The sequence below is a fragment of the Podarcis muralis genome, chromosome 10, assembly GCF_964188315.1.
Source record: "Podarcis muralis chromosome 10, rPodMur119.hap1.1, whole genome shotgun sequence".
NCBI classification, from domain to species: domain Eukaryota; kingdom Metazoa; phylum Chordata; class Lepidosauria; order Squamata; family Lacertidae; genus Podarcis; species Podarcis muralis.
Window position 1 is genome coordinate 39,814,172 of NC_135664.1, and position 27,952 is coordinate 39,842,123.

At 42.4% G+C, this 27,952-nt stretch overlaps 1 protein-coding gene across 3 annotated transcripts; it reads right to left on the bottom strand.

Annotated features, from left to right (window-relative positions):
• On the bottom strand, nucleotides 1-27,952 carry POC1B (POC1 centriolar protein B). Of its 3 annotated transcripts, none has more exons than XM_028746650.2 (12): nucleotides 27,711-27,952; nucleotides 25,729-25,813; nucleotides 24,506-24,677; nucleotides 23,598-23,777; nucleotides 23,312-23,419; nucleotides 21,143-21,258; nucleotides 17,128-17,261; nucleotides 15,695-15,763; nucleotides 15,236-15,388; nucleotides 11,671-11,751; nucleotides 2,427-2,672; nucleotides 1-264 (listed from the first exon to the last, which is right to left on the bottom strand). In XM_028746650.2, exons 1-12 carry the CDS (start codon nucleotides 27,801-27,803, stop codon nucleotides 166-168), a joined length of 1,536 nt encoding a protein of 511 aa, XP_028602483.2. In that variant the 5' UTR covers nucleotides 27,804-27,952; the 3' UTR covers nucleotides 1-165. The 3 variants fall into 3 exon arrangements, with proteins under 3 accessions (XP_028602483.2, XP_077790927.1, XP_077790928.1); XM_077934801.1 differs by having other exon boundaries at nucleotides 24,506-24,658; nucleotides 27,711-27,726; XM_077934802.1 differs by lacking the exon at nucleotides 25,729-25,813 and having other exon boundaries at nucleotides 27,711-27,802.

Below are 27,952 nucleotides of genomic sequence, written 5' to 3' on the forward strand. Positions count from 1 at the left end.
TTCAGAAAAACACAGATATATATTTAATAAACGCACACACACAAAATTACATGTTCAAAATGTTATCAATGATTTTTAGGGAAATCACTTACACCAAAGAGGCACATTTTATTTGCTTCATGTCACTGTTTTGTCTTCCTGAGAATGCATTTGCATTGTTTATTTTCAATCTCTGACAGAGAGTAACAGTTTCTCTTGGTTCTCTAAGCACTCTTTCAGTTTATCTTCCGTCAAAGTCAGCCGCTGCTCCAAGATTGAGACAGTCTGTTAGGAGAACAGGGCAACAAGTTCTTGTCATTGATCGTAATGTTTTATTTACAAAATAACTTCTCTTAATACACTAAAGAAACCAGAGAACTGCAAGATTTGATTCAGATATTCCACCATTTCAGTAGCTCGCGGAAACTTTAAAAATACATGGGGTTTTTTGCTGTGCTAAACACATCATGGTCTCGGCATCAAAATAAAACCAACTATTGGAGAAGAACTCTAAAATCCAAAATTTTTTTTTTTGGCAGAGCATCCCTGTATGTGCTATGTATTCAGTTGTATCAGACTAGAGTATTGATTCGGAGAATAAAGCCTCCAGCTTCTACAACTCTGGAAACTAAAGTGTTGAGAGTTCCCCTTTCAAAGCCGATACCCACAGGGCCACATGAGATGTTCTGCACACACGCTAGGGTTTTTCCAAATCTCTCCCTTCCCCCAAACAGGTGCAGCCCTGAACAGCTGCAGGTAAGGCATGTGATGTGGAGACTGCAGCTGGGGAAGAATGAGTGACACATGCCCTCCGTACCCTTGGAAGCCCCTTCTCAGGGGGTCCTCAGGTCTTGGCACGTAAATATTGTGAGTTATGAAGGGACTTCAGCAAGGGCTTGGATGGACATCACAAATGTCTGAAATACTTTGTTGTATCAGAACCCAACTTTTCAGTGATATCTGCTTTCAAATATATTCTCCACTCTATTGTGGAACACATTAAATTGATAGGAATAGTGTTAGTGAGAAGTGTTGAGCAGGTTTTTGTGGATTTGAACACACCATGTAAGACACGTTCTGTGTTTCTCGGGTACCAGTAGAAATTGGGTAATGCTCTGATAGACCTTAATTACATCGACAATAACAAAAATGATTAAAGGATGTATTTTTTTCTTTCTCTTGGTCATATTTTTTTTTCTTTTCACAAGTTTTACAAATTTACTTAAGTTTCCAAATATGTTTTTCTTAAAATTTTGACTTCTCACCCTTACCACAATGATGTATTTTATTCCTACGTTATACCTACTGCTTTATATAACATACTTTTATCTAATACAATTATCCTCTATTTCACCCATTATTGTTTTCATTCTGCAGCTGACATATTTTTTCTAGGAGCTCAAAGTACTTCACATATAAAGCAGTTTGTTTTAAATCAGTAGATCTATCTACTAAGGCATTTGCTAATTGGGGTGGGGAGGAATTTGTTATCCGTTGGGCTGAGCAATTTTTTTTATTGTAAAAAACTTATTTTTTCTTTTTCGACACTATTTTAGCTCAGGTATGTTAATTATGGTGGCATATCCATCTGATAAAGAGTAGCAACTTTTATTAAATTTAAAGTGCTTCTACTTCCTTCAATATCTCAGAAAGACATATACTGGCATTGACATATGATATGCAATTTCTTTCGCTGACTAATCAAAAGTCTTACTTCACAAACATAATACAGTGGTGCCTCGCAAGACGAAATTAATTCGTTCCGCGTGTTTTGTCGTCTTGCGATTTTTTTCGTCTTGCGAAGCACGGTGTCGGGAAAGTTTTGGAAAAGCTTCAAAAATCACCAAAGTCTTTAAAAACCTCAAAAAAGGCTACTACACCGCATTCTATGAGTTGCTCCTCGAAGTCAAGTCGCAACTGTATTAACGGTGTTAAGAAAAAGGAAACAAACTTGCAAGACGTTTCCGTCTTGCGAAGCAAGCCCATAGGGAAAATCGTCTTGCGAAGCAACTCAAAAAACAGAAAACCCTTTCGTCTTGCGAGGCATTCGTCTTGCGAGGTACCGCTGTATTGGTAATTATTACAACTCTGTAGATAGTATTATTATGCATTTATGATCGACGAAGGGCTGAGGCAGAGAGACCGAGTGTTGCCTGCCTCAGGTCAATGAACTTGTGAAGGAGTTACCATTTGTGTAGGCCCACCTGAGAAAGTTTTTGAATAGAAAGTTTCTGATGTCAATCTTTAAAATAGATAAATGTTGAATTGAGGGCCCAGAGGCGTAAGGAGACAGGAAGAGTCCTGCTAGACCAAACGCAAGGCCCAGCTGGCCCCTGAAGTAGGAACAGGGCTATTTGTCGCTTCACCACTAGCCCCAAGAAGCCTAGTGATTTATTATTTACTTGCAGGCAATCCAGTACATGCAATGGTGTTGGGGATTTACTCACAAGAGTAAGAACATCCAGCTGCTCCACAATATGTTCCAAGGCATTAGTCAAAACTGGAGAAATGCCTACTGGCTCATCCATGGTGGTCGCAATGTATTTACTTCCGTCTTCCAAACTTGTCCTCGTTGCTCTTGGTGAGGATAAAACTGAATGCTGCTGCATGTCTTGGCTGTTCATTCCATCTTGCTGCATGATCACTCTCTCTTGTTGCATGGAAGGTTGAGCTAAAGGCATACTTGGCTTTGTCTTCGATTAAAGGGAAAAGCAGATGGTGGTAAGCTTGAAAATATTCAGCATCCTCTTTTCCCTTTCGGGAAGCAAAGCTGAGTACTGCAGTGGTTACCCTGCCATACCTGTTCTCTCCTCAGCCTGCATCTTTTCTCTCTCACATTTCCCCAAAAGGACTTACCAGTTTTAATAACTCGTATTCCTTTTTCTTTTATTCTCTGCTGTTCTGGAAGCTCCCAGAAGTATTTTACTTGTAGCCTTTCACTATCATGAAGTGGTTTGCAAAATAAATCTCCCTGGTGACTGCTAGCAGGAAGACTCACCATGAGACTGAACTAACACACAGTGATTAGAAGCCTGGTTTTGCATGCCCTTGAGGGTTGGTTCCCAAGGCCGCAAAGCAAGTTCTTTATGAGTTGGAGGGGCCTACTAGGCAAGCCCAAGCTCTCAGGGCCACCTAAAGTAGCTCTTTAGATCTCAGCCACAGTTAGAAGTGTTACTGCACCAAAGCCGTTTTTCCTGCATGGAAGCAGTTTCGGCAGATTCCAGTCTTGAGTATGGCAACATCTGAACCTGCCAAGTGGGCTGAGGTTATTACAGACTCCAATGCAAAATAAAATAAAATCAGGACTATTCTTAAATAAGGTTGTAGGGGTGGGGGGGGGGCAGAGGTATTCTGTACGTATGTTGAAACACATATGGGAAATAAAAGGAACATAAAGTGAATTCTCTGTAGCTTAAATAATGAAAGCTAAAAAGATAGAGCCAAGTATTTAGCATCACAAAGCATCACAGAGAAATAAATTCTCTTCTCCACATTAAACCAAGGTTAAGTTCTTATTTGTTTTTTTTCATAAAACTGATACACGGCTTGATCGTAGAAAAAACCTCAGTACAGCAGTCCTGCACGAAGCTTGTTCTAGTCAGTGTCCCTCCCATTTGACAGATACAACAAGCAGGCCTAGTCAAAGAGACCAGGTGCTGCTCTCTCTGAATCTAGGCAAGAAGGAATTTATTCCGTGTAGATCTGCCATATAGCTAATGACATCAAACACTGGTACAATTCAAAGGCAAAAGCACATCCTTAACAAAATCTATTTAACTCCAAAGTATATCAGTTGTAAGAATTTTGCCTGCAAATAAATTAAGTCGTAGCGTTCTAGAGAAAGTTCATGCCATGTTATCCGACTCAAAAACCATCTGCATTTAATCTCTGGCCAGGCATCACACACATAAAGCATATCTGACAGCTTCCTGTGGAATACCAGGAATGATCTCATGACAAACAAGGATTTGAAGATAGGCTTTCTAATGAATCATGACGTTGGTGAGGCATGTAATTTAAAAATAGGATGGCCAGCTCCCAGTTTGCCTTCGGATGTTGAACTTTTTTGTATTGCTCTGTTGCATGCAAGGTGAAAAACACACACTCTACCTCTTATTTAAGAACAGACTAGATACGTAATATGGGAGTTCATTAAGATCTAGATCTGCACAGTGATATATGCTTAAGGAGTAGCTATTATAGAAATAAATATCAGTATATCTGACTGCATTGTTTGGAAGGAAGCTTATGTATTTTCCTCAACAGTCTAATAGTTTATTAAATCACAAACCAGATGACGACAATTGAATTGAATTTTGTTCAAGCAAAATAAATACAAATAGCCAGTTTGTAATCATTTATTATTACTCCTACCATATTACTTCCTTTGTAGCCAATTGGTTCTAGTCCTTTGATATTACTTACTTTTTTCACACATTTGAAGTGTCAAAACCAACCATAGCTTTATTATAGTGCCATCTGAATTCGTGACACCTTACAAAGAATGAGAGAGCAAGTCTCTATCTTCAAGGCATATACAATCATACCTTGGTTTTCAAACAGCCTAGTTCTCAAACTTTTTTGCTCCCGAACAATCAAAACTTGGAAATGAGTGTTCCGGTTTTTTAACGTTCTTTTGGAAGCCAAACGTCCGACGAGGCTTCCGCGGCTTCTGATTGGCTGCAGCAGCTTCCTGCAGCCATTCAGAAGCTGCGCTTTGGTTTTCAAATGTTTTGGAAGTCAAATAGAATTCCGGAACGGATCCCGTTTGACTTCCAAGGTATGACTGTGTGTGTGTGTGTGTGTGTGTGTGTGTGTGTGTGTGTATACACACACACACCTTGAACCTATCAGGTAACACACACACCCCATGTGACTGTGGAAGAAAGCAATTACTATATACGTTTTATGTATTCCATCCCAGCAACCCTATCAAAACTACTGGAATCTGCAATGGCAGCAAGACTTGGTGGGCTGCACCCTAAGCAGGTTAGGCTTTTAGCTGATGTCTGACATTTGTACAATGTTACCCAGGGATGGGACACCTCAGTTTCTGAAGTATAAGACAGAGTTTTCAATTAAAGTTCATATTCCCTTGATTGATGCAGAGTTCAGAAAAGTGCCTGAATATACAGAATAATAAAATGTTAGTAACAATTTCAATTTATAAAAAAGAAGTGATTAAAAACTATTCTCTTAAGGTTAGGTGTTTTACTATGTTCAATTTCTTGTTCAACAGACTGATCCTATGATTCAAGAAAAGGCCAAGCCTAAGGATCTTTCTACTAGCTTTACACTACAAAGATTGTTTGGCGCAGGACAACAGAGGACTCAAGAATCCTCCTGGCACATCACAGCAGTTATACACAGGGAAGTTTGTATTGCTTTGGGGAAGGGGAGGAGGGGAATGGAGAAGTACTCAAGGAAAGCTTCCCAGGGAGACAGAAGTAGAAGTCGCCTCATATATTCTTGCAGCCTAAGCCCTAGGAATGAGCTGTAAATCTGTGGCAATGCAGGGACACCCCCCCAAACCACAAGGGGCAAGACTAACAGGATTACCAGCTCCCTTAATGAAACCAACATTTTCACAGCTCACTTTGTTATTATTACTAATTTAGCATAAAGCTGGTCAAGCTTTTGGAGGGCACCAGGTCATTTCAGAACAAGAAAATAAAAATAAAAATAAAACCTCATCAACTTGATTATATGATAACATATGCAAGGGAAATAAACTCAGCTCCCCAGTTGCTGCCTTTGCAGCTGTGGTTGGGGAAGCTGGTTTTATTTATTTATTTGCTGAGGTTGACAGCTGTGCTATATTTAGCACAACTACAATGGCATTAAATAGCAGCTGCTTTTCAGCCATGGTCGATCGGAACAGTAAGTGGGTCTATATGGTCTGTTTGACAGATCTGGGTTTGGGGTGTGAAATATGGAAAAGCCCCATGAGTGTTGTGCTTCAGACTGCAAATGGTCTTAAAGGAAGCTTCCTGAATAGCTTGTAAATCAATGGTTATCGCTTAGCATTTTTAACACAGGAAAAAAGATCTAGCCTATCGCAGGTGTGCGCAAGGGCTGCAGATGCGCACAACAGGAAATGCCAATATTCACTAGTTCTGTGAGCTTGATTAACCTGTCCCATCCTCTTCAGTGTCAAGCTATGCCCCAAATGTGAGACATTGGAGAGAACAAAGCATTTTCTACCCCAGTGAAGAAATGTGCTCTACTAGAGCAATGTGTAGGTATTGGTTGCATATAATCACTTGCATAAAATTATACTTCTGTGTAGATATGAATGTTAAAACATTGCATTTTTATATTAAGTCAATATTTTACATGACCTTTTCATATGCTAAATTTAATTTACATTTAAAAATGCAAGCTGAATTTTCATCTATCAGCAAAACAGGTTGAGTTTAAAAAGAAAAAAGGGGGGAAAGAGGGCACCACCAGACACTAAAATCATCAGGCGCTGGGCTCCCAAAGGTGAGAAATTCCCTGACAGGAAGTCAACTCTAAATATAAATGCTTCAGGAAGGAGAACATACAAGTGCCTTCATAAACTACAAAAATTCTTGTGAAGACCAGAGGCGCCAAAAATAACAATATGATCTCTACAGAGAGGGGTAAAGAAATGTCATAAAGGCTGGTTTTCAGTGTCCCTGCAAACAGCTGCTGCAGGAAGCTCTTAAAATGAGAAGGACAAATAACTCAAAACCGCTGAAACATTCCCACTATTTGCTATCAAAATAAAAATGAGCCAAGTTTTATTTGCAGCAAGTTTTTTCAGACCATAGTTAAGACCTTATAGTGAGGCCTTTTGGCAAAGGTGCAGAGCAACCTCTCTCTTTCCTGGTGTGGAGTTCTAGCACCTTCTCCAAAAACAGCTTAACAAGCTCTACTCCTCCTTCCTGCCTTCCCTATCTTGTCTTTGATGCACAAGAGGACATGCCACATGAATCTTTGTCAACTGGATTTTCAGTCTGAAATGGTGCAGAACTGATATATATGGAATCTACTCCAAGCTAAGCAGTTCACCAGCACTGACTGCACATTTTCTTTCCTTACAAAAATGATTAGTTGTGGTCCACTTGAAACACAGAGAATACTTAGGGAGCAATTTCACACTCTCTTAATAGTGAGCCATCTTGGTTGCAAGTCCTGAAAGACCTGCTCCCTGCCTTGCAGGCTTTCCCTCACCTGGCCTGGGAGGGCAGCACCTGGACTGACTCCAGCTACAAAAGCTGAGTGTTGGACCTTCTCTAGTTAGCATAATGATTCCATGATGGCCGCATGCAAGCTTGTATTCAGAATGGCTTTGTTCACAAGGAATAATAAACTTTAAGCTTCTTCCTCCCCACCCGACCCCGCTACCAGCAGTCTCGCCAGACTAATTTTCTGCACTCTGCTGCAATACACACACACACACACACACACACACACACACACACACACACACCAAAATCTAGCAGCAAGGAATGTTGAGTGTCATTTGGAAATTTTTAAAAAAGGAAAAGGTGGAGTGTAGAGTGTTAAATTGTTTGCTCAAGTTCGTAGAAAGGTACAGTGGTACCTCGGGTTACCGGTAAGTACTTAATTCGTTCCGGAGGTCTGTTCTTAACCTGAAACTGTTCTTAACCTGAAGCAACACTTTAGTTAATGGGGCCTCCTGCTGCTGCCGCGCCGCCGGAGCACGATTTCTGTTCTTATCCTGAAACAAAGTTCTTAACCTGAAGCACTATTTCTGGGTTAGCGGAGTCTGTAACCTGAAGCATATGTAACCCGAGGTACCACTGTACTCTGAACAGAACACTACCACTGTGGGGTGAAGAGATGATATGCTGTAATATTTTGTTGTTGGTTGAAATAATATTTTGCATAGATATTGATTTTGAGTGGTCACACTGTTTTGCATCTAATCATCCTGCTAAACCTTGCAATAGCTCAGTAAGACTGGGAGCAACAATACTAACCTTATTGCAAATTGTGGGAGGACAAGATGGAGAGGGGCAAACAATAAGGCACAAGGAGAAGGAAAACTTTGCAGAAACACTGCGACTCTGCGAAACACTGCGAAACATTACAAAAACACTGCAACTCTATGATGGAAAGCACACATATTGTTGTCATGTGTGGGACTAAACTCAGGAGAAACAAGTTCTGCTAGTCTGAAGGACAAGGGACAGTGAAGAGCACCGACTATCTCGGTGCCTGAGATATCACAGGTGACGTTTTCTAGATTGTACAAGCTTTCTTTATGAAAAGCAATTTAAACATGTGTTTCTTTGAAGGCATAAATGTGCAAATAGCAGATAGCTCTTCAGAGGCCTGGGGAAGACAATAGTGTGTTGAGGAAATGAGCATCCACTAGAGGGTCAGGTATGCATGGCATCTGGAGAGTGACAGCAAGGGAAAGGTCACCCTTCAGAAGCTAAATACTTTGTTAGCTTCTGCTTTGATGTAGGTCTGTCAAACCCCTGGTGACTTTTGAGCCAGAGGCAAGATTTGAATCCAGCACCTCCAGATTCACAGGCTCAGCTTGGTTTCTTTCCTGCTACACCATAAAAGATTGCAGTTTGTCTGAACCAGGTTTACTCTAGAACCACTGAATTTCTATGCCTTAGCTTTATCGTGACCCAGAATCTTACCACTCTCTCCCACATCCTTCATAACACCACAGTGTGTGTGTGTGTGGGGGGGGGGGAACCCTCTTAGATTCCAAGAGCCTTTTGGGCTTTTGTTCAAACAAGTGCATGTCTCTCATTTACCAAACTGCATGTCTTTCCTCAAGGCTGCATTCTTAACATAGGGACACAATCCAGCCAGAGAGTTTAAAGTGCCATGCTGATTTCAATCGGTTGACTTCAGAGGAAAACAGGCATAGAATTGTTCTGTTAAAGTGCTCAGCTTTAGCTGGAACATGAACAAGGGGGGAATGCAACAGGTTTTTGCATCTTGTAGGCATGGGCGTAGCCAGGATTTTTGTTAGGGGGGCAAGCCTTTTGTTGGGGGGAGCAGAACCTCAGTTTGCTATGTATTTTTATTGAATTTTATTGATGGAGGAGGCAGCTGCCCCTCTCCCGCCCCCAGCTGCGCCCACACTTGTAGGTCAAGACAACACACACATTCCTGTTTTGACTGTGCCCATTTTCAGGGGATGGGTGTTTTTGGTGGCATAATTTGCAACGACTGGGGGGGATGGACCTCCCACTCCCCATCATGTGTGTGACATTTATCCTTGGCTCAGCTATATCCTACTCATTTTTAAGTTATCTGAAGGCTGTGCACTCCCTATGCGGTGTGTAATGCACATATATCTAAGATTTCCAAAAGGAGAGCAGGCAGGCAGACATACACATGGTTATTCTGCAATGGCATGGTCATTTCCCTTATCACCACCCATCTATCACCACCACCCCATTATGTGTGGGTAGGTAGGGAGGCAGGTGGTGCTGTGGTCTGAACCACAGAGCCTAGGGCTTGCTGATCAGAAGGTCGGCGGTTCGAATCCCCACAACGGGGTGAGCTCTTGTTGCTCAGTCCCTGCTCCTGCCAACCTAGCAGTTCGAAAGCACGTCAAAGTACAAGTAGATAAATAGGTACCGCTCCGGCGGGAAGGTAAACAGTGTTTCCATGCACTGCTCTGGTTTGCCAGAAGCAGCTTTGTCATGCTGGCCACATGACCTGGAAGCTGTCTGCAGACAAACACCAGCTCCCTCAGCCAGTAAAGCGAGATGAGTGCCGCAACCCAAGAGTCGTCCGCGACTGGACCTAACGGTCAGGGGTCCCTTTACCTTTACCTAGGTAGGGTACTGTACTATTGTCACTGAAGAGGAAAGGCTGGACTGTTGTGCAGAGGCTCATGCTTCAATTTCCCCAGAAAAATGGGCCTTACAAATATTCCTAACAGAGTTAACTATACAAATAGGGCAATGCTCCAGATTCAGATACAGCACTGCTTCTCTATGACTTCCTCTCATTTCAATGGGGCACATCAAGATGGCTTATGGAAGCCTTCTGTGTCCTGTTTCAACTATTTGTGCTGTAGGCATTGAATGCTTAAAAAAGAAATCGTTTACATTTAATGTTAAAAAAGTAAAATTGTTTGTAAATGGTTCCGTGATTCGCAACAATATTTTCCACTTTGGAAAGCAGGAACAATTTGCTACCTAACCATACTTGATGGAATCTGAACAAGCTCGGCCAAAGATATGTGTGCCTACCACATTCAAGTTTAAAGCAGGGCAGTTACAGATTTACAGAACTGCTGATTGCCAGCTTCATTAGCCGCTGGTTATGCTTACAGACTGGCAAAGGCATTGAGATCAGTAGTAAATCATCTTGTAGGTCAGCAGGAAGCTCATTATGGGCAGACAGTCCAAGTGACAGAAGCACTTTCTGAGAGTGCTAGAGTAGTAATTTCCTGTGTGAAAGGCCTGCCGCTGTTTCTGCATTCCTCAGGGTATAGCTCTCAGAGAATGTTGCTTTTCCACAGGAAGAGGAAGGAAGCAGTTGTTCGTGATGGCTGTGAGGAATTTTATATATGCCCCAGAATCAGCTGTGAGAATAATGCTCACAGCTTAGATTCCCAGAAAAATGGGGGAAATGAGAAGGTGTGAAGGAGAGAATTGGTGATGGAGACAGGATGTCACAGTTCACAAGTAAAATACCCTATGAAGGTACTATGGGAAAGCAATACAGAGTGAGCGTCCATGCCCAAATCCCACAGAGTCACTGAGGTGTTAATGCAGCAACAAAGGAATCCTCCTTTCACACAAAGCGCTTGGTAAAGACTATTAATGAACAACACAGTGGTGCACATTTTCACTTAATTTCAGAACACATATTCTAGATCTCTAGGATCTATTGGTTGCTATAACATATACTGAACTATTATTTGTCTTTTCAAAGTGACACCTTTGGTCAAGAAAATACTCCCTAGCTGCAGTATACAAAGGGGAGTTCTCACCCAGAAAAGTGGAGCAGATCTTTACAGTGGTACCTCGGGTTAAGAACTTAATTCATTCCGGAGGTCCGTTCTTAACCTGAAACTGTTCTTAACCTCAGGTACCACTTTAGCTAATGGGGCCTCCTGCTACTGCCGCGCTGCCGCCACGCGATTTCTGTTCTCATCCTGAGGTAAACTTCTTAACCCAAGGTACTATTTCTGGGTTAGCGGAGTCTGTAACCTGAAGCGTCTGCAACCTGAAGCGTCTGTAACCCGAGGTACCACTGTACTTGTAGTTCACTGAACCAGAGTAGCCACCAACAGCTCTTGCCCTGGCATCTTTGGCAACAGTCTCACAGGGCTGAATCAAAGACTCTAGCATGCAGCATTTATTGGTGATGGTCTACAAAAATCACATAAGAAGAAATCTGAAAATAATACACCCAATGTGTGAAATATATAGTTGCTGAGGCATGGACATTGGAAGTCAAAGTATTTAGGAAGCAGCAACATCAAAACAGAAGGAGAGCCTTTGGGCATAAGGTAATCTGTAGCGTTGGATACCCTTGTAATTTGGCTGTAATTAAATAAATAAGGCATGAGTACCAGATGCTGTGCAGGATTTGGAAGTCAACCCTATCCAAACATATGTACAGCTTTTTAATTGCTCTGGATTAAAAAAAAGTATTAGAATCAATGTTTGGATTATATTTTAGTTTGTAATTCATCCTTGGAAAACTTACCAGTAAAACAGAAGGTGAGGTAATATCTACGACAGGAGGGTCAAGTGTTTGCATATCTGTGACGTCGTAGCTGGGATCTATCTGTTGAAAATCAGAGTTGAAAATATTATGATTGTTTCAGCTACAGAAAATGGACACAGGATGAAACCCTCAAAAACCACATGTCAAGATAATATTCTCCTTGTCAAACTATTAAATGTGTATCAAAATCACAGAATTGCAGAGTTGGAAGGGGAGGAATCTCAACTAGTAATCTCAGTTAGTAGCAGCCATTTACAAACAGCACAATTTTCTTCTGTATGGCTTGGTTTCTGCCAAGGTAACTGGATTTCTCCTCAAGGTGTTTTGAGCGATTACTAGTTATAAGCCACATTCTTACTTCTAAGATGAACCAGTGCTTTTAAAAACGGTAAGTAAAAAATGTCTGCTGGAAGCCTTATCCACAAATGCAGAGTGCTAACAGCAGGACTCTCACCGTGACAAAGCATCCTAAAAGGTAAAGGTAAAGGTACCCCTGCCCGTACGGGCCAGTCTTGACAGACTCTAGGGTTGTGCGCCCATCTCACTTCCGGGTCACGTGGCCAGCGTGACAAGCTGCATCTGGCGAGCCAGAGCCGCACACGGAAACGCCGTTTACCTTCCCACTAGTAAGCAGTCCCTATTTATCTACTTGCACCCGGGGGTGCTTTCGAACTGCTAGGTTGGCAGGCGCTGGGACCGAACAACGGGAGCGCACCCCGCTGCGGGGATTCGAACCGCCGACCTTTCGATCGGCAAGCCCTAGGCGCTGAGGCTTTTACCCACAGTGCCACCCGCGTCCCACAAAGCATCCTAAAATCACACTAAAATATATCTGAGGCAGTCAAGAACAGATCAGTCACAATCAATGACATGATGTTAAAATATCCCTCTGTCACATCAAAACCTTTAAAAAGCTTGCTAACATAAATTTTTAAACATCAACAATTATGTGCAGATGCACACCTCACTATCAGTGCAGCAATCGGCCTGGAAAGCCCCATTCTAACCTGACATTGTTTCAACTTCTTCCATGGATGGGACTTCAAGCAAGGCCTCACAAAGCCTAGAGGAATCTAGTGCAGTAGCTTCTGGATAACTGCCACACAGGGTCCATGTGCTCCTGTCTTCATTTAACTTGTCAGGAGAGGGGCTAAGGCATTTGGTACCAACTGAAGCTTCCAAATGTTAGCAGCTTCTGGATCATAAAGCTATTTCAACTCTCTTTTCCAAGTCACCAGATTTAAAACAGTTTTACAAAACTGGTGTGTGCATGTGTGTGCAAAATAAAGGATGGCAGAAGGAAACTGAACAGTTTAGGAAATTGAGGCCCAGAGAACTTTTTATGGTAATCTCTTGCCTGTGGCTGTAAAATTAATCCATATCCTGGTCCTTCATCACATATATTGCCCAGGTAAGATTGAAACTATGGGACACAGTGTGACATTTCCAGTATTTAAAAACATATTCATTCTGGGGGGGAAAAAATTCATACTGGCTGTGCAAACTATTCTTAAATTTTAGTGCCATCTAGTGTCTGTTTGCCTTAGATGACAACTATTGTTTTAATTTTTTTATGGAAAGCATATAGAGCAGGGGTCAGCAAACTTTTTCAGCGGGGGGCGGGGCGGCCCACTGTCCCTCAGACCTTGGGGGGGGGCGGACTATATTTTTTTGGGGGGGGGGGAATGAACGAATTCCTATGCCCCACAAATAACCCAGAAATGCATTTTAAATCAAAGCACACATTCTACTCATGTAAAAACACACTTATTCCTGGATGGTCCGCGGGCCAGATTTAGAAGGTGGTTGGGCCGGATTTGGCCCCTGGGCCTTAGTTTGCCTACCCATGATATAGAGCTATCCTATACTGTACAGAATCTTGGATGATGATACAATGATAACATGACATGGCCTATCAGCATTATTCCTGGTCATCAAGAAGATGACTGAGAGTATTATAAACCATCTACAGTTGGTAAATATAGAATAGCCATATTAAAAGGTGTTATTTTTCATTAATGGGAATACTTAATAAACCCAACAATTATGGTGACTGCCTTTCACTGTATGACACTGTTCCCTTCTTTTTGCATGTCTGCATGTATTTCTGTCCTTCTCTGTCTATACCTGTGCACAAATATTTATTTAGTTGATAAAGATATGTACCGATCTATTTGACTTCTATTAAGTTAGCATGGTCCCAGCTCCTGCCCACCTAGCAGTTTGAAAGCATGTCAAAGTGCAAGTAGATAAATAGGTACCGCTACGGTGGGAAGGTAAACGGCATTTCTGTGCACTGCTCTGGTTTGCCAGAAGTTGCTTAGTCATGCTGGCCACATGACCCGGAAAAACTGTGGACAAACGCCGGCTCCCTCGGCCTATAGAGTGAGATGAACGCTGCAACCCCAGAGTCATCCATGACTGTACCTAACGGTGAGGGGTACCTTTACCTAAGTTAGCAAAAACGTATAAGACAAGTACAAATACCTGCTGGAAATGTAAAGAAAAAGGAGGTACCGTTTACCATATGTGGTGGTCATGTAACGTAATAAAAGCATTCTGGGAAATGATATATAATGAAATGAAAAAAATGTTTAAAATAACCTTGCTGGTCATTGACCGTATTAAAGATATTTGATTTGATTTTTGTTTAAAATAACTTTTATTTTAAAAAACCAGAAGCTTTTTTTTATTAGGAATTATAGGTACTGACATCCCAAAGGACCAGAAAAGACTTGTATGTGACGACAGCTGTGCGGATGCTACTAGCCCAGAGATGGAAAGAAGACAAAGTCCCGACCAAAGAGGAATAGCAAACTAAGCTGGTGGACTACGCCAAAGTGGCAAAACCGACCAGAAAGCTCAGGAATCAAGAAGACAAAAACTTTAAGAAAGAATGGGAAAGAATTGTAATATATCTAGGAGACCACTGTAAGCAGATGAAAACATTAGCAGGATTTTAATAACACTTGTAATGTAACAATCACTATGGACAATATGGGCAGACACAAAACATGGATCACGAAATTATATGAAGTTGAAAATGTTGACACTAAGACCCAAGGAGGGAATGTGGGGGGAAGTCGGGCGATTCAGAGAAATCTCAAAATGTGGACATTCATTTGGTATTGTTATAACTTTATTTCTGTAAAACCAAATAAAAATTATTTTCAAAAGGAAAAAACAGGACTTGAACTGATGTACATTTCTGCATTAAAGGGAGGGGTGAATATTGGGGTCTGTGCTGGTACTGATTCAATGATTACAGATTTGAGTTCCTGGGTGAAAACATTAATTCTTTACTGATTTGATAACAAGCTAGTTTTTGTTGGGCTTATTTAGGAACATGGGGAAATGGACCATATAAAACCTCAGGGTCTGTAGAAGAGCAAAAGAGTAGATTGAGAGGGAATGGAATGGAATAGCCTGGAAATGAGACTGGTTGGCTGACATTCCAGGAAGCAATATTTTGCTGCAGGTCTCACTTGCAGGCAACTACTTGTTAACTTGTGAATAGTTAGATGTTAGAAGCCATAATGTTTACCTCAACAGATTGTGGTTTTGCATCATGGCGATGAGGTGATCGAGGGTAAATATCAAGAAGGTGAGGGGGTTCATCCCCATGTAATTTCCGCATGTGATTTTTAAGAACTTTCTTGTATTCAAATGCATCAAAGTTTGTTTTCCAGAACAACACCTGTAAAAAGTCATAAATAAAAATATTGACTGAGGTTTAACTCACACTTACTTTTTTGGTTTTGCGGTCCTTGCATTTGGCACAAGGACACAGGAGAGACACTGCGAGCTACTTTGCCTCTCTTAGGCAGGGAGGCATCTCAAGGCAAGACCTCGCAGATGCGCAAACAAAGGGGCAGGGGCTCAAATTATAATAATGTCAGTAAGACTGTTAAGAAAGTATTAATAAAACACAGTAAACTCTTAATTGTTTAGAGCATCTAATAAAATTATGTTTTACGTTAAGAAACCAAAATATTTAACAAACCTGTGCATCCACACCACCAGAGACAAATGTTTCTCCACCTTTTGAAAAGGCTACAGAGAGAACAGGTCCCTAGTCAAAAAGAAGAAAAGAAGCCAGATTAAAAATAAAATTAAAAGACTTCATAGAGTTTATAATTTTAATATATTTTCCTCCTCCCCTCCATAATAATGCCTATCCTTTTCCTGCCAATCATCTTTCCTATACCTGTGTACTTGAAGGAGTGTCTCTGCTCCCATCATTCAGCCCGGACACTGAGGTCTAGTGCTGAGGGCCTTCTGGCCTTCACAGTGAGAAGTGAAAGGACAGAGAACCAGGCAGAGGGCCTTCTCAGCATTTGTGTCCATGCTGTGGAACACCCTCCCATCAGATGTCGAAGAGATAAACAACTATATGATTTTTAGAAGACATCTGAAGGGAAGCTTTAAACGTTTGAGGTTGATGTCTCATTTCAACTTGACAACTCAAAGCAAAAAAATATATGAAATTTTTGATTAATATTGCCTGTGTCACAGGCAGAAATTTAATTTAAGCCCCTCTCCTTTTCTACAATGCAGTTTATATTGGGGCCATAACATTGTTAGCCATTCATTAGCATGGCCTTTTGCTCCCTTTGAAACAAAAATATAAAACACGTATGATGTTCATTATCCTATCCCCTGTGAAGTCCTACTGAGCTTCATTCTAGCTCTAGGCCTGTTTCAAAAGATATACAGAACTCAGCAAGACTGCATACAAATTGGAAGCTCAGATAAACACACTGATAACACCCAGCTTCACTTTTTCTATCCCTCCAACTCTGTTTAGGCTGTCTCAGGACTGTTTCAAGCTAAGCAGATACCAGTCCAAATTGTACAGGCTGCATCCCTGTGATAGCGGCTCATCTCTCAAGTCCTGTGTGAACTAATGCAGTCATGGCTGGCTGTGGCTGGTGTGACAGGTAGTCCAAAAAAACTACAGGGCACCAGGTTGGTGAAATCCAGGCCACTAAGTAGGATAGAAATTGAATAAATGATTAAGCCCAGTTCTGTTTCCCAGCAGAAGCGAAGTGCCTGCAGAATCAGCAGCCTGCACCAGCACACTGCTCATTCACATTAAACCAAACTTTATCTTCCCTTTGGCTTCACGTGATGTGTGAACCAGGCCTGTGTAACTCAGTTCAGTTCTCTTAGCCTTAATTCAGTGTAGGAAATCAGTTTTATTGTAACATGTGAAGTAAAACAGCCAAAGATACACCTGTTGAACATTTTGTGTTTGCTAAGTTTGCTGAACGGTTGTATTCACAGCCCAAGCACATACATTGCCACACTTTTCACAGTCCAGTAACTCTGTATTTCCGTTTGAAACAATTATGTCTTGCAAGAAAGCAGCAATGTATGAGGTGGTCCTTAGAAGCCCAAACAAGCAAGAGGGTAGAAGAGAGAACAACATGCTACCTCATGCCCATGAAGTGTGTACAAGAGCCTTCCTCCTAAAAGATCCAAAATCTTAACAGTACTGTCGCTGGAAGCTGTGAGGAGATAGTTGCCAGAAGGATGGAATGACGTGCAGTTCACGCCGGACCTGTGAACTGATTTAAGTAGAAAAGAATTCAGATTTTGATGGCAAAGAAAGGAGCCAATATCTGCACTGGCTAACACTGCAATCCACAGCATGCTTACTGTGAATTGTTTTCAAAGGCACTTACTCCCAGATACATGTTCATAAGAGTGCAGCTGAAAACTGATTCATCAATATAAATGAAGTTCATTCTCTAATGAACAACACCTTTTGTTTTAATTCTGCAGTAATCATTAAAGTATTTTCTACCTATCCTTGCCTCTAACCTTCCTGATTCACTGCCACTCTATTATCCCTAAATCAGGCATGGCCAAACTTGGCCCTCCAGCTGTTTTGGGACTACAATTCCCATCATCCCTAGCTAACAGGACCAGTGGTCAGGAATGATGGGAATTGTAGTCCCAAAACAGCTGGAGGGCCAAGTTTGGCCATGCCGACCCTAAACTGTGCCTATAGTTCCCCCTCAGCTGCTTCCCCTTTGTGTTGCATTGTGGTTAGGACTGCTTCATTTTGTTGAGAACCCTGTGTTCTTCTGCAGAATTGCACACAAAGTTGTTAACAGATGCACTGAACGGTGCCGCTTAAGATGGAGGCATATGATCATCAACTGAGGCCCTTCTCCTTATCTCTCCTCTGCGAGAGGTCGGCAACACAAGAACAAGGCCTTTTCTACAGTGGCTCCCTTCTTGTGGAATGCTCTGGCTTGCGTGGCACCTTTGTTACATATATTTAGGTGTCAGGAAAAAGCATTGCTCTTCTCCCAGGCCTTTGGATACCTAAACATCCCATGGCCTTTTAAACTGTTCTTGTCATGGGGGGGGGGGTATTGTTTTGTTTGTTACTATGTTTTGCATTTTTGTGTTTTTAAATTGTAAAGCCCCCTGTAATCCTTGGATGAAAGGCAGTAAATAAATAAATAAATAAATAAATAAATAAATAAATAAATATAATAGAGCTTTGTGACTCACAAATCCAAAATATTCAAGAGGTAGGCTGGGAACAGAAGGCACAGAGTTATCTAGTCCTTGGGCATGGCCTTCAAAGAAGATGCTGCCTTGCTTGCTAGACTCCAGGGCAGGGATAATCAATGTGGTGCTCACCTGATGCTATTGGACCACAAATCCCATCATTCATGTTCACAGGCTATACTGGCTAAGGCTGATGGGAATTGGAGTCTGTCAACATCTGGAGGGGGAAATGTTGCTTACTGTTCCAGGGCAAAAGGCCAGATCTTACAGCTGAATCCCTGAACCAGCTGTCTAGAAACGATTTTTAAGAAGGCTGGTTAAATGAATGATTTGGAAAACCACCCATTTTCAAGGGGTTTCAAACCATGTGTAAGGGATCTGACATGGGTTTCAGAGAGAATGGCTGTACTTTCGGATTCTCCTGCCCTGGTTTTAAGTGAAAGAGCCTGTAGACCAGAGGTGAGGAACTTTTTGGCTCCATGGGAAGTATCCATATTAGATCTAGCCTTGTGGACCCACCTGTCAACCACCTGACATCCCAATGCCATCAGGTGATTGGGACCTTTGAAGCATCAAAGTTGAGACTTCAAAGCACCACACAGAGCTTGCAAAGAGACCTGCACAGTGCTTTAAAGTGCCTGAGGCTTCAGCTTTCTACAAGCACTGGTTATGCAAAAGAGATCCAGACAGCTCCAGCTCTGCTACCCATCCAATGGTGGTGGAGCCGACATCAGCTGTGTGAGCCAATCCTATAGGCTTTGGCTCTGCTGCAGGTTAAAGAAGAGCTTTTGGCTTCTGAAAGAAATGAATCTCCACACACTAACAGAGAATGATTACAGGGTTAGGGATGGGTCTTTGGGTACAGAGAATCTGAACCCCTTCAACAACCAAATGCAAGAAAAGCAGAGCATAGAAACACAAGCTGATTTTATTTTTCTCTCCTAGGTCAAGCTCAAAGTATCTACTTTATTAGGGGATTGAAAAAGATACTTGTGATTTTATCTACACTACTGTGCTGCCATCCTGTGGCTTAAAGTAGCAAGAACACTTAGTTCTTATTGTGGGAAAGCAGATGGATTCTTTTAAAGCCTTGATCAAGAGTCCCAGGGGTCAGCAAACTTTTTCAGCAGGAGGCTGGTCCACTGTCCCTCAAACCTTGTGGGGGGCCGGACTATTTTTTTTTTGGGGGGGGGATGAACAAATTCCTATGCCCCAGAAATAACCCAGAGATGCATTTTAAATAAAAGGACACATTCTACTCATGTAAAAACACGCTGATTCCCAGACCGTCCGCGAGCCGGATTTAGAAGGCGATTGGGCCGCCCCCCGCCCCCGGGCCTTTGTTTGCCTACCCATGATTAAGAATAAGGGCTCATCCAGACTTCTGCTTGTCCTGCCACTTTTGCCTGGGAAACTCCGATCTTTAGCACAGAATTGGAGCAAACATCAATCAGGTTTTCTGCAAGCTGGTGTTTGCTCTGATTTAGCACAAAAGAGCAAGTTTTCTAGGGGTAAACAGCGAGACAAGCAGAAAACAACTCCGACCCATGCTTTCTAGCTGCAGTATTGAGGAAGCGTGGGTGAGCCCTGAAGTTTCAGAAAGAACATGTTGGTCAAAAAGGAACGTTTCACTAAAACAAACAGCATGCACCACTTTGAACTATAAGCAGAATATATAGCAACCGTAACTAGTTTTACAAAGGCATGTTGCTACTTGGCTACATGTTTTAATTTTTGTTTTTGTTTTTCTTATTTACAATGCAGGGCCGTGTGAGAAAAAATGAGTGTATTTTTATATTTATATCTTGCCATTCCTCCAAGATGAGGGATCCACAAATTCACAAAACACATTGGGTAGCCCTCCCTGTTGTGGCATGTTTGGCAAGCTCCTCTCCTCCCCCTAAACTTCAATCTGGAGAGGAGAAGGAGAAGTTCTCCCTATGGTTGAACTGTGCATTGGAGGCACTCCAAGTTACAGCACAGTGTATCACAGACAAACCCACACTTTTCTCCTGCTCTTGGAGCTAGGAAGGGGTGTGTGGGATTCTTCCTGCATACGGACCGTGCTTCTCTAAAGCTCAGGGTAGCATCAGAGGGAGTTGGGGGAAGGGCATGGTTGTGTCTGCATGTTTTTGCTAGCTACCAAGACCAGGCAAAAATCTGGGGACCACTGACACTAGAAGCATACAATGGGTTATCCTATAAAGTAAAATAGGTCTGAGAGGTTGCAGATTTTACATGGCCACAGAATGAGCTTAAGAAGCGAGCTGGGATATTAATTCCAGTCATTGTGGTCCTCTATTGTTTATCATTGCTATAGAGTTGCCATCTTTTCATATTTACACACTCAATGCTTTGGGGATCGTCATTTACTATGGCCCTAAAGTGGAAACTGTGTCAGCATTTTGACCTTGCTAAATGTGAATTTACTAGAATGGTACACTGGGCAGTCTACAGATTGAACTAATATGTTTCTCAAGAAGATTTAGTGGGCAAGAAAAAGCCCAAACTGATTCAAGGGCAGTGCTGACACCAAATAAAACCGAAGCAACAACATAAATGGAAGATAAGGGAACATACTTTTAAAATGGCTCATGCAATTTATATAATTACATGCTGCTATATTAGCCATATGCTTATCAAACAGTCCTCTTTTAAAATATTAGTTTTGCATTAATGTATGCTTTCAGATGCTCAGAATGCCAGATTTAAATACCTTCTGAAATATTTAGGCCAAGTCTGTAACATAGGCTTGCTTTATTATCCCCAAGTAAAAGATAAGAGACAAAGGCTAGGCCAGTGAAGTTAGCAGCAGAGATATGATTGTAACTGGAAACTTTCTGGGACACAGCCGGCATTCTTAGTTACTAAGACCTCTACTAGCTTTTAGAGAAATTACGAAAGAGGTTTAGTAACCTTTTACCTCGGTGCTGCTGCAATAATTTGTTTATTCGAATGTCCCAGATCTTCACTGCGTGATCGGAGCCTGCGCAAGCTATACACGTACCATCAGGACTGAAATCCACATAGTTGGCAAATCTACAAGGAAACATTAAAAATAACGATTTGTCATTTGTTACAAGAACAATGCCATCCACTTGGCTTACTTTATTGGCCCATGTTTTTTAATGAGTTTTCCATCACATCCTAAGGACTCAGAGCCATGCTGTCTGCCCTCACTATTGCCCTGTGAGGTAGGCCACACTGAGATACATGTATTTATTTCATAGTACTTATACAGTGGTACATCGGGTTAAGTACTTAATTCGTTCCGGAGGTCCGTACTTAACCTGAAACTGTTCTTAACCTGAAGCACCACTTTAGCTAATGGGGCCTCCCACTGCCGCTGTGCCGCCACTGCACGATTTCTGTTCTCATCCTGAAGCAAAGTTCTTAACCCGAGGTACTATCTCTGGGTTAGCGGAGTCTGTAACCTGAAGCGTATGTAACCTGAAGCGTATGTAACCCGAGGTACCACTGTATTATGATTGTAAAAAAACCAAAAAACCGCAAAGCAGTTTCCATAAAGAATAAAATGAAGTTGTTAGCAGATACTGAGCAGGATTTGAACCTAGATACCCCTTCCCAAGATACAATACTTTCTCTTGGCAGCCATGCTGGCGTCACTTGCATGCCAGAAAGTCCCTCTTTTCACAGCAGTGATGGGATGTTGCTTCCCTGACTTTCTGGCCTGCTTAAACTCCTATCTCCTGCTTCCCAAACTCATGTCCCACTGGAGACTACTACTGTCAGTGTTTTTCTGTGGCTGCCTTTGTCATATTTCCTACCCCGTTCTCTTGGTTGCCTGGCCAAAGCGTCTGAATCTCAGATGCTACCCCGGGATGGCTGTGTGCACTCTCAGTTTGCCTCCTGTTCAGGGAGTAATGTCCTCTCCTTTCTTTCTTTGTACACTAGGTTGCATGCAAACACAGTTTTGGAGCTCGAGGAAATTTGAACTCCTGCCTAGGAAGTGGCAGAAGAGGAATTGTTGATCTGGCTGTATCAGTGGGGCTGATGGTTAGGGGCACTGTGCACGCCTAGCCTGGGCTCATCATTGTGAGTTTATTGACTCCCTCCATCTATGGGGTGGCATGTGCATGTTGTCACCAAGAGTTCCTCACTGGTGAGTGAGTGTCATGCTAAGCAAAGTAGACTCTGCATGCCTCTTTAAGGAATCCTACTGCTGCCGCAGAGATTTTCTTCTCCATCACAGAGGCACAAACAGAGATTGCATTTCCTGCACTTCACCTCCATCCACAAGGACAAGGCTAAAGTCTGTTTAGTCATGCCCAATGGAAAATGGCCCTGATTCTAACCACTCCTTTCTGCCCACTTCTTAAGGGGCCCTGAATTTCACAAATATGTGAAACATACGCTTTTGATCCCCTGCCATCTTTCCAATGGCTGAGCTCCTCAAGCTGTCAATCATTCACCTCCCAAGTCCCACAACAAAAATGGAACAGTTTTGGCAATGTTTTTGCTTTCACTGTTGAAAACCCAAGCGATCTCCACCATGTAAGAGAATTTAGCTTGTGCAGCTTATGCTAGCTTAACGATACTTGGTGCTTCATTTTGGCCTGTACGCTGCTTATTTCTTTCCTAAGCTTTTTATTTTTAAAACAAACTCTAATTAGGAAAACTAGGGATTGGCTTACTACTTGGCATCATTCAAATTATTATGTGTTCCATATCTAAACAGTGTACCTTCCAGGAAAGAGAAGTAGTAAAGGAAGGTATCTAAACACAGCAGACTGGATTGTACTAGGTTTACGTTATCTGAGACTGAGGGCTTTTCATTATAGCCCAAACATGGCTATAGAGCAGAATGGAAAACTAAAGCACACCAGAAGCACATCTAATACGTTACAGCACAGTAGATTACTCTGAAGAGCCTTAAAATACAGTGACAAACATAGTTACAAACCCCCTTTGGGCCTTGTCTCTGAGTTTGGAAGATTGGTCGTGGAGAAAGTGCAAATGGCGCTGCACCTCCAACACTTTGCTTTTCACAACAACTGAAGAGGCCTCTAGCAGATCTGCAAGTGTCACTACAACACTGCCACATTTCCTTTCATATACAAATACTGCTTACCCTTCATGATCTATTATATCATCAACACAGGTTTTGTTTCTTAAATCCCAGATTTTAACAGTTTTATCATCGCTGCAAGAAACTATTAATCTTCCATCTGGTGAGTATCTAGAAAGGAAAGAAATATACCGCAGCTTTAAAAACGCCGACATCTAGCATCTAAATCAATTGCCACTTGCAAAGTTAGTGATTGACCATTTTATCCTGAATTGAACAGACATGAGAAGCTGTTTTAAAAAGACAAAAAAAAGTTACTGCCAAGAAGGCAAAGCATGCAAACACTCACTTGGCACAGCGCACCCAGTGTGTGTGCTGGAATAAGGTAAACAAAAGACGTTGGCTGTAAACACTCCAGACTTTTACAGACTTGTCGTTGGATGCAGTAGCTAGAAACTGGCTGTCGTACGAGAAGTTCACGCTACGGACTGCTGATGTATGGCCTTTTAATGGTGTGGATTCACCGTGACTGTATATAAAATATGTTGCACGTGCATTAGTCCCACAACCACATAACAGATTAATCCAATTTCCCCGCCCCTCAACCCAGATCAAACCTAGTTTGTATCCTCAAAGAGACAGCTTCCCTTGCTTCTTTGTCCCAGTGCGAAACCCAAAACCTTTTGCGCAAAGTACAGAAGATGAGAGCAGAGCTGGGGGACTCAGGGGCCAAATTGAGTCCTCCAGAACTTTCTGGCTAGCCCTTGGGACTCTTAGGCTGCACCTGGTCCTTTGCCTGCCCAACAGCCTCTTTTGCCTGGCTGGAATGTGTCTGCAAACTGTCATAATGCATTTGCTTGCCTCAATGGAGATGTGTGTGGGGTGGAATATAGAAGGCTCTGACTTGTACATGGATAGAACACAGCCTATTGTAGGAAGGTAAGAATAACATCCATGGCTCCACCCATATTTGCCTCTGGTCCCACCCACCACTTGCATACAACCTCTAGAAGGTTTCCCTTGAAGGAATCCAAGTGGATAGCTCAGTTGGTTAGAGTGTGGCGCTGATAATGCCAAGGTAGCAGGTTCGATTCCTGTATGGGACACCTGCCATATTCCTACATCGCAGGGTACCTCCCCAACTATGATTATATGAATCTGGCCTCTCTGAACTAGAGGAAGCAATACAATGCCTAAGCCCAACATCCCTTCAGAAACCAAAAACCCTGGAAATATTTAATTTTCAGTAATACTTACATACATGGAATCCATAGCCTGGCTGTCCTATCCTGAGAAGCAGATGCCAACAAGTTTCCATCTGGTGAAAACTGTACACTGGTCACACCTTCCAAGTGACCCACAAATCTGAAGGCTTTGGTGTTTGGCTTCAAGTTCCATATCATAAGAAACCTATCCAAAGAAGAGGTAGCTGGCAAGAAATAATTATAAAGCTCCACACTTAGATATCAATTTTGTGTTCCAACATAAAGGTCTGTTACTATTACTACCAATTTCATGAACTGATATAAAAATAAGACACAGAATCTAATGAAGTCCAATCATTCTAGTTTGAGATCTAGGACAATAATTCCACAGAGAATTCAGCCAAATAACAAACCATGTTACCTATTTAGTGTTTGGATGAAGAATGAAAATGGGTAAGCAAATAGGGTTGTCACCACTTATTTGCAAATTTTACAAAGACATTATTGTAAGGTGACCATTGTTAAATGCACTGTTAAATCCTCTTGTCATGGAGCTGTGATACCGTAAGCTTATCCTTGGTTAGATCATCACCCAAAATGGCATCAAGAGGCCTGGGGCTGCGAAACGCTCAGAAGTGTTGGGATCTTGCCTTAAGTTGCCAGAGAAGGTGGAGGGCATCAAAGCAAAACCAGTGCAACTGAAACAAAGCCTGCAATTCTGTGTGCATTTCCTTGAACTCAACTGAGCTTATTGTGTCTCAGTAAACAGGGTGTGGTGCACATTGCAGAGCAGCAATCCTATGCATGCTTATTCCAATAAGTGATTCACCCTCAGATAAAATGTGCATGGCCTTACAGCCTTACAGTGCATTCTCAAGGTCACCCATAGTGCAATCCTAAAAACATCTACCAACAATAAATCCTCCTGAGTTCAATGGGACTAACTCCCATAAGCGTGTACAGTATTACAGCCTTAAAAGACTAGTTACCCAACACTTGCACTACCCTCCCAAACTTGCAATCAAGGCAAATAAAAGTACCCCAATAAATGCAGAGGGAGGGCTCTCATTTTGATACCTGGTGTTTTTGTTGGGAAATATATATTTGCCGTTAATACAGTCCTTAACTCTGAAGTGTTGAAGACAAATCATTTGGGGCAGAATTCCAAGGCATTCAGCCTCATATTTACAACTGCCCAACAGGCAAATAACTTATGGAATATCCAAGAGACCACACAAATCATTTGTTCATTTATGCTTCAACAAGTAAGCTTACCAAGTGCTCTAGTAGTTGGATTGAAGGCAACACAGGTGACTGCATCTTTGTGGCCTTTAAAATGGCGGATCAAAACCGGATCCTCCTAGAGGAGAAGAAACCTTCTGTAGTTTTCAAAGTTTACTTCAAGCAGTCACCTAATCTGATCATTGAATTGCTTAAATCAATCAATCAATCAAATAGTACAATCAAGCTGTTAGTGCCACAAGAGTTCAAAGACCTGGTTTGCACATAACACTAAGCACAAATATGAAAGCTCCTGGAAATGAGATTGCAGCTGTTTTGTCCTCTTCTATGCCTGCTGCTGCAAGCTCAGCTGTGGTTTGGCTTAGTGCGTTGTCTAAACCCAGGGCTCATAGTTATAGCCAAGCCTTGTTGTATGGCTTCTCACTCTGCTATTTTTAAACAAGCCAGCTATAGAAACAGAACAATGATACCTTGTAACAATAAACTTAATACATGAAATAAATGTGTTAACCTCTGTAGAAGCATGCTTTCTATTCTGTAAAAAAATCAATAAAGGTGTCTGTTCTATGAAGAAATAATTCACTGTCTCCCTTCTCTTACTCTCCAATTGTTCGGTCAAGTCATTTTTGAAGATACAGTAGTGTGATCCTAACAGAACTTTCTAAAGAGTAATGTTTGAATAAATATGTGTCGGACTACACTGTTAGGCACACACTATCAATGCACCTTTCCAGTCAGCAAGGTACAAGATTCTGCCCAGCAAGGCTTTCTGTACCTGTCCAGGTGGTCATGTGCAACAAGAACTGAGGTGTGCATGGGGTGTGTGGGATGGAAGAGCACAGTTCCGGGACTCCCCACCGCACTTCAAGCAACAGCAGTGACATAATATGACCGGCCCTCCTTCTCTGGCTAGTGAGTGAAAGGATAATGAATATTTCAAGTTAGCATAAGAGCATAATATCCCTTCAGGATCAGGCCAGTGTCCCATCTAGACCAGCACCCTGTTTTCACAGTGACCAACCAAATGCCCACCAGGAAGCCTGCAAGCAGGTCCTGAGCGCAACAACACACTCCCTTCCTGCGGTTTCCAGCAACTGGTTTTCAGAAGCATTATAGCCTTATCCTCCTTGAACTTGCCCAATCCTCTTTCAAAAGCCATCCAAGTTGGTGGGCCATCACCACTTTGTGTTCACTTCTTGCAAGGAAGCATGGAGGAAGCCAGAGGGCGAGCGAGGTGGGTGGGTGGGGAACAGCCATCCATCAAGGGCTAGGCGCTCCTTCCTTTTGGTGCAACTCCTACCCCAAGCTAGCAGCTGAAGCACGCACCACTTCTTTCGCAAGGTCGCTCGCATTTATTTTCTTTTTCAATAGTTTTAATCGAAAATTTTGTGTGTGTGTGTGTGTGTGTGTGTGTGTTACAAAATAATACAAATAGGTTGTTTTCATTTCTGATCAAAAGATGAACTTCTGCTGGCTGCAGATCTTTGTTTTTGTGTGTGTGTGTGTGTGTGTGTGTGTGTATATATATAAATATAATTTTTATTAAATTTTCTGTTTTACAATTTAGAATACTCATTTAAACATCCTTAAAATATCAACGATTTCTCTTTCCACGGTTCATTTTACAAATCATAAATCCCTGCGTATTTTACATAAACTAAACCATTCAGTATTTTATTACATCCATCACAATTTATTTACACTGTTGAATTTATCTTAATGCTGTGTTTTCAATGGCTGGAGATCTTTGTATGCGTCTCCATGCTGCACCTCCTACAAGCCACGAAAAAAGCACAAAGGATTTTCCCTCCCAGCTCATCGCAGCCTGCAGCTCTGCTAACATCGGGGGGCGGGGATTGAACCCGGGGCTTCCCGTGAGCCCCCGCGCCTCATTCACTACACCGACCGACGGAACTCCCCGCGACAAGGGAAACAACGACGGGGAAGAGGAGCCGCGCCCTGAATGGCCAGCGTCGCTGCCGGCTCCCCAGGGGATCCGCCCTAGACTCTCCTACCAGCGCCGCCGCCGCCATCGGCCTCCCGGGGCCTCCGCTCTCCCGGCCAACCACCTTCCGCGGCCCTGTCAAAATCCCCGCTCTCCAGACCATATCAGTCGAGTCCCGACCCAAGGCTGGCCCAGCCTCACCCGCGGAGATAGGCGGGCGCTCGAGGCGGGGAAGGGAGGAGGAAGGAGGAGGAGAGCGAAGAAGCGCCGCTCGGCCTCTTTCCGAAGCCGAGCTCGCCCATCTATGCCATC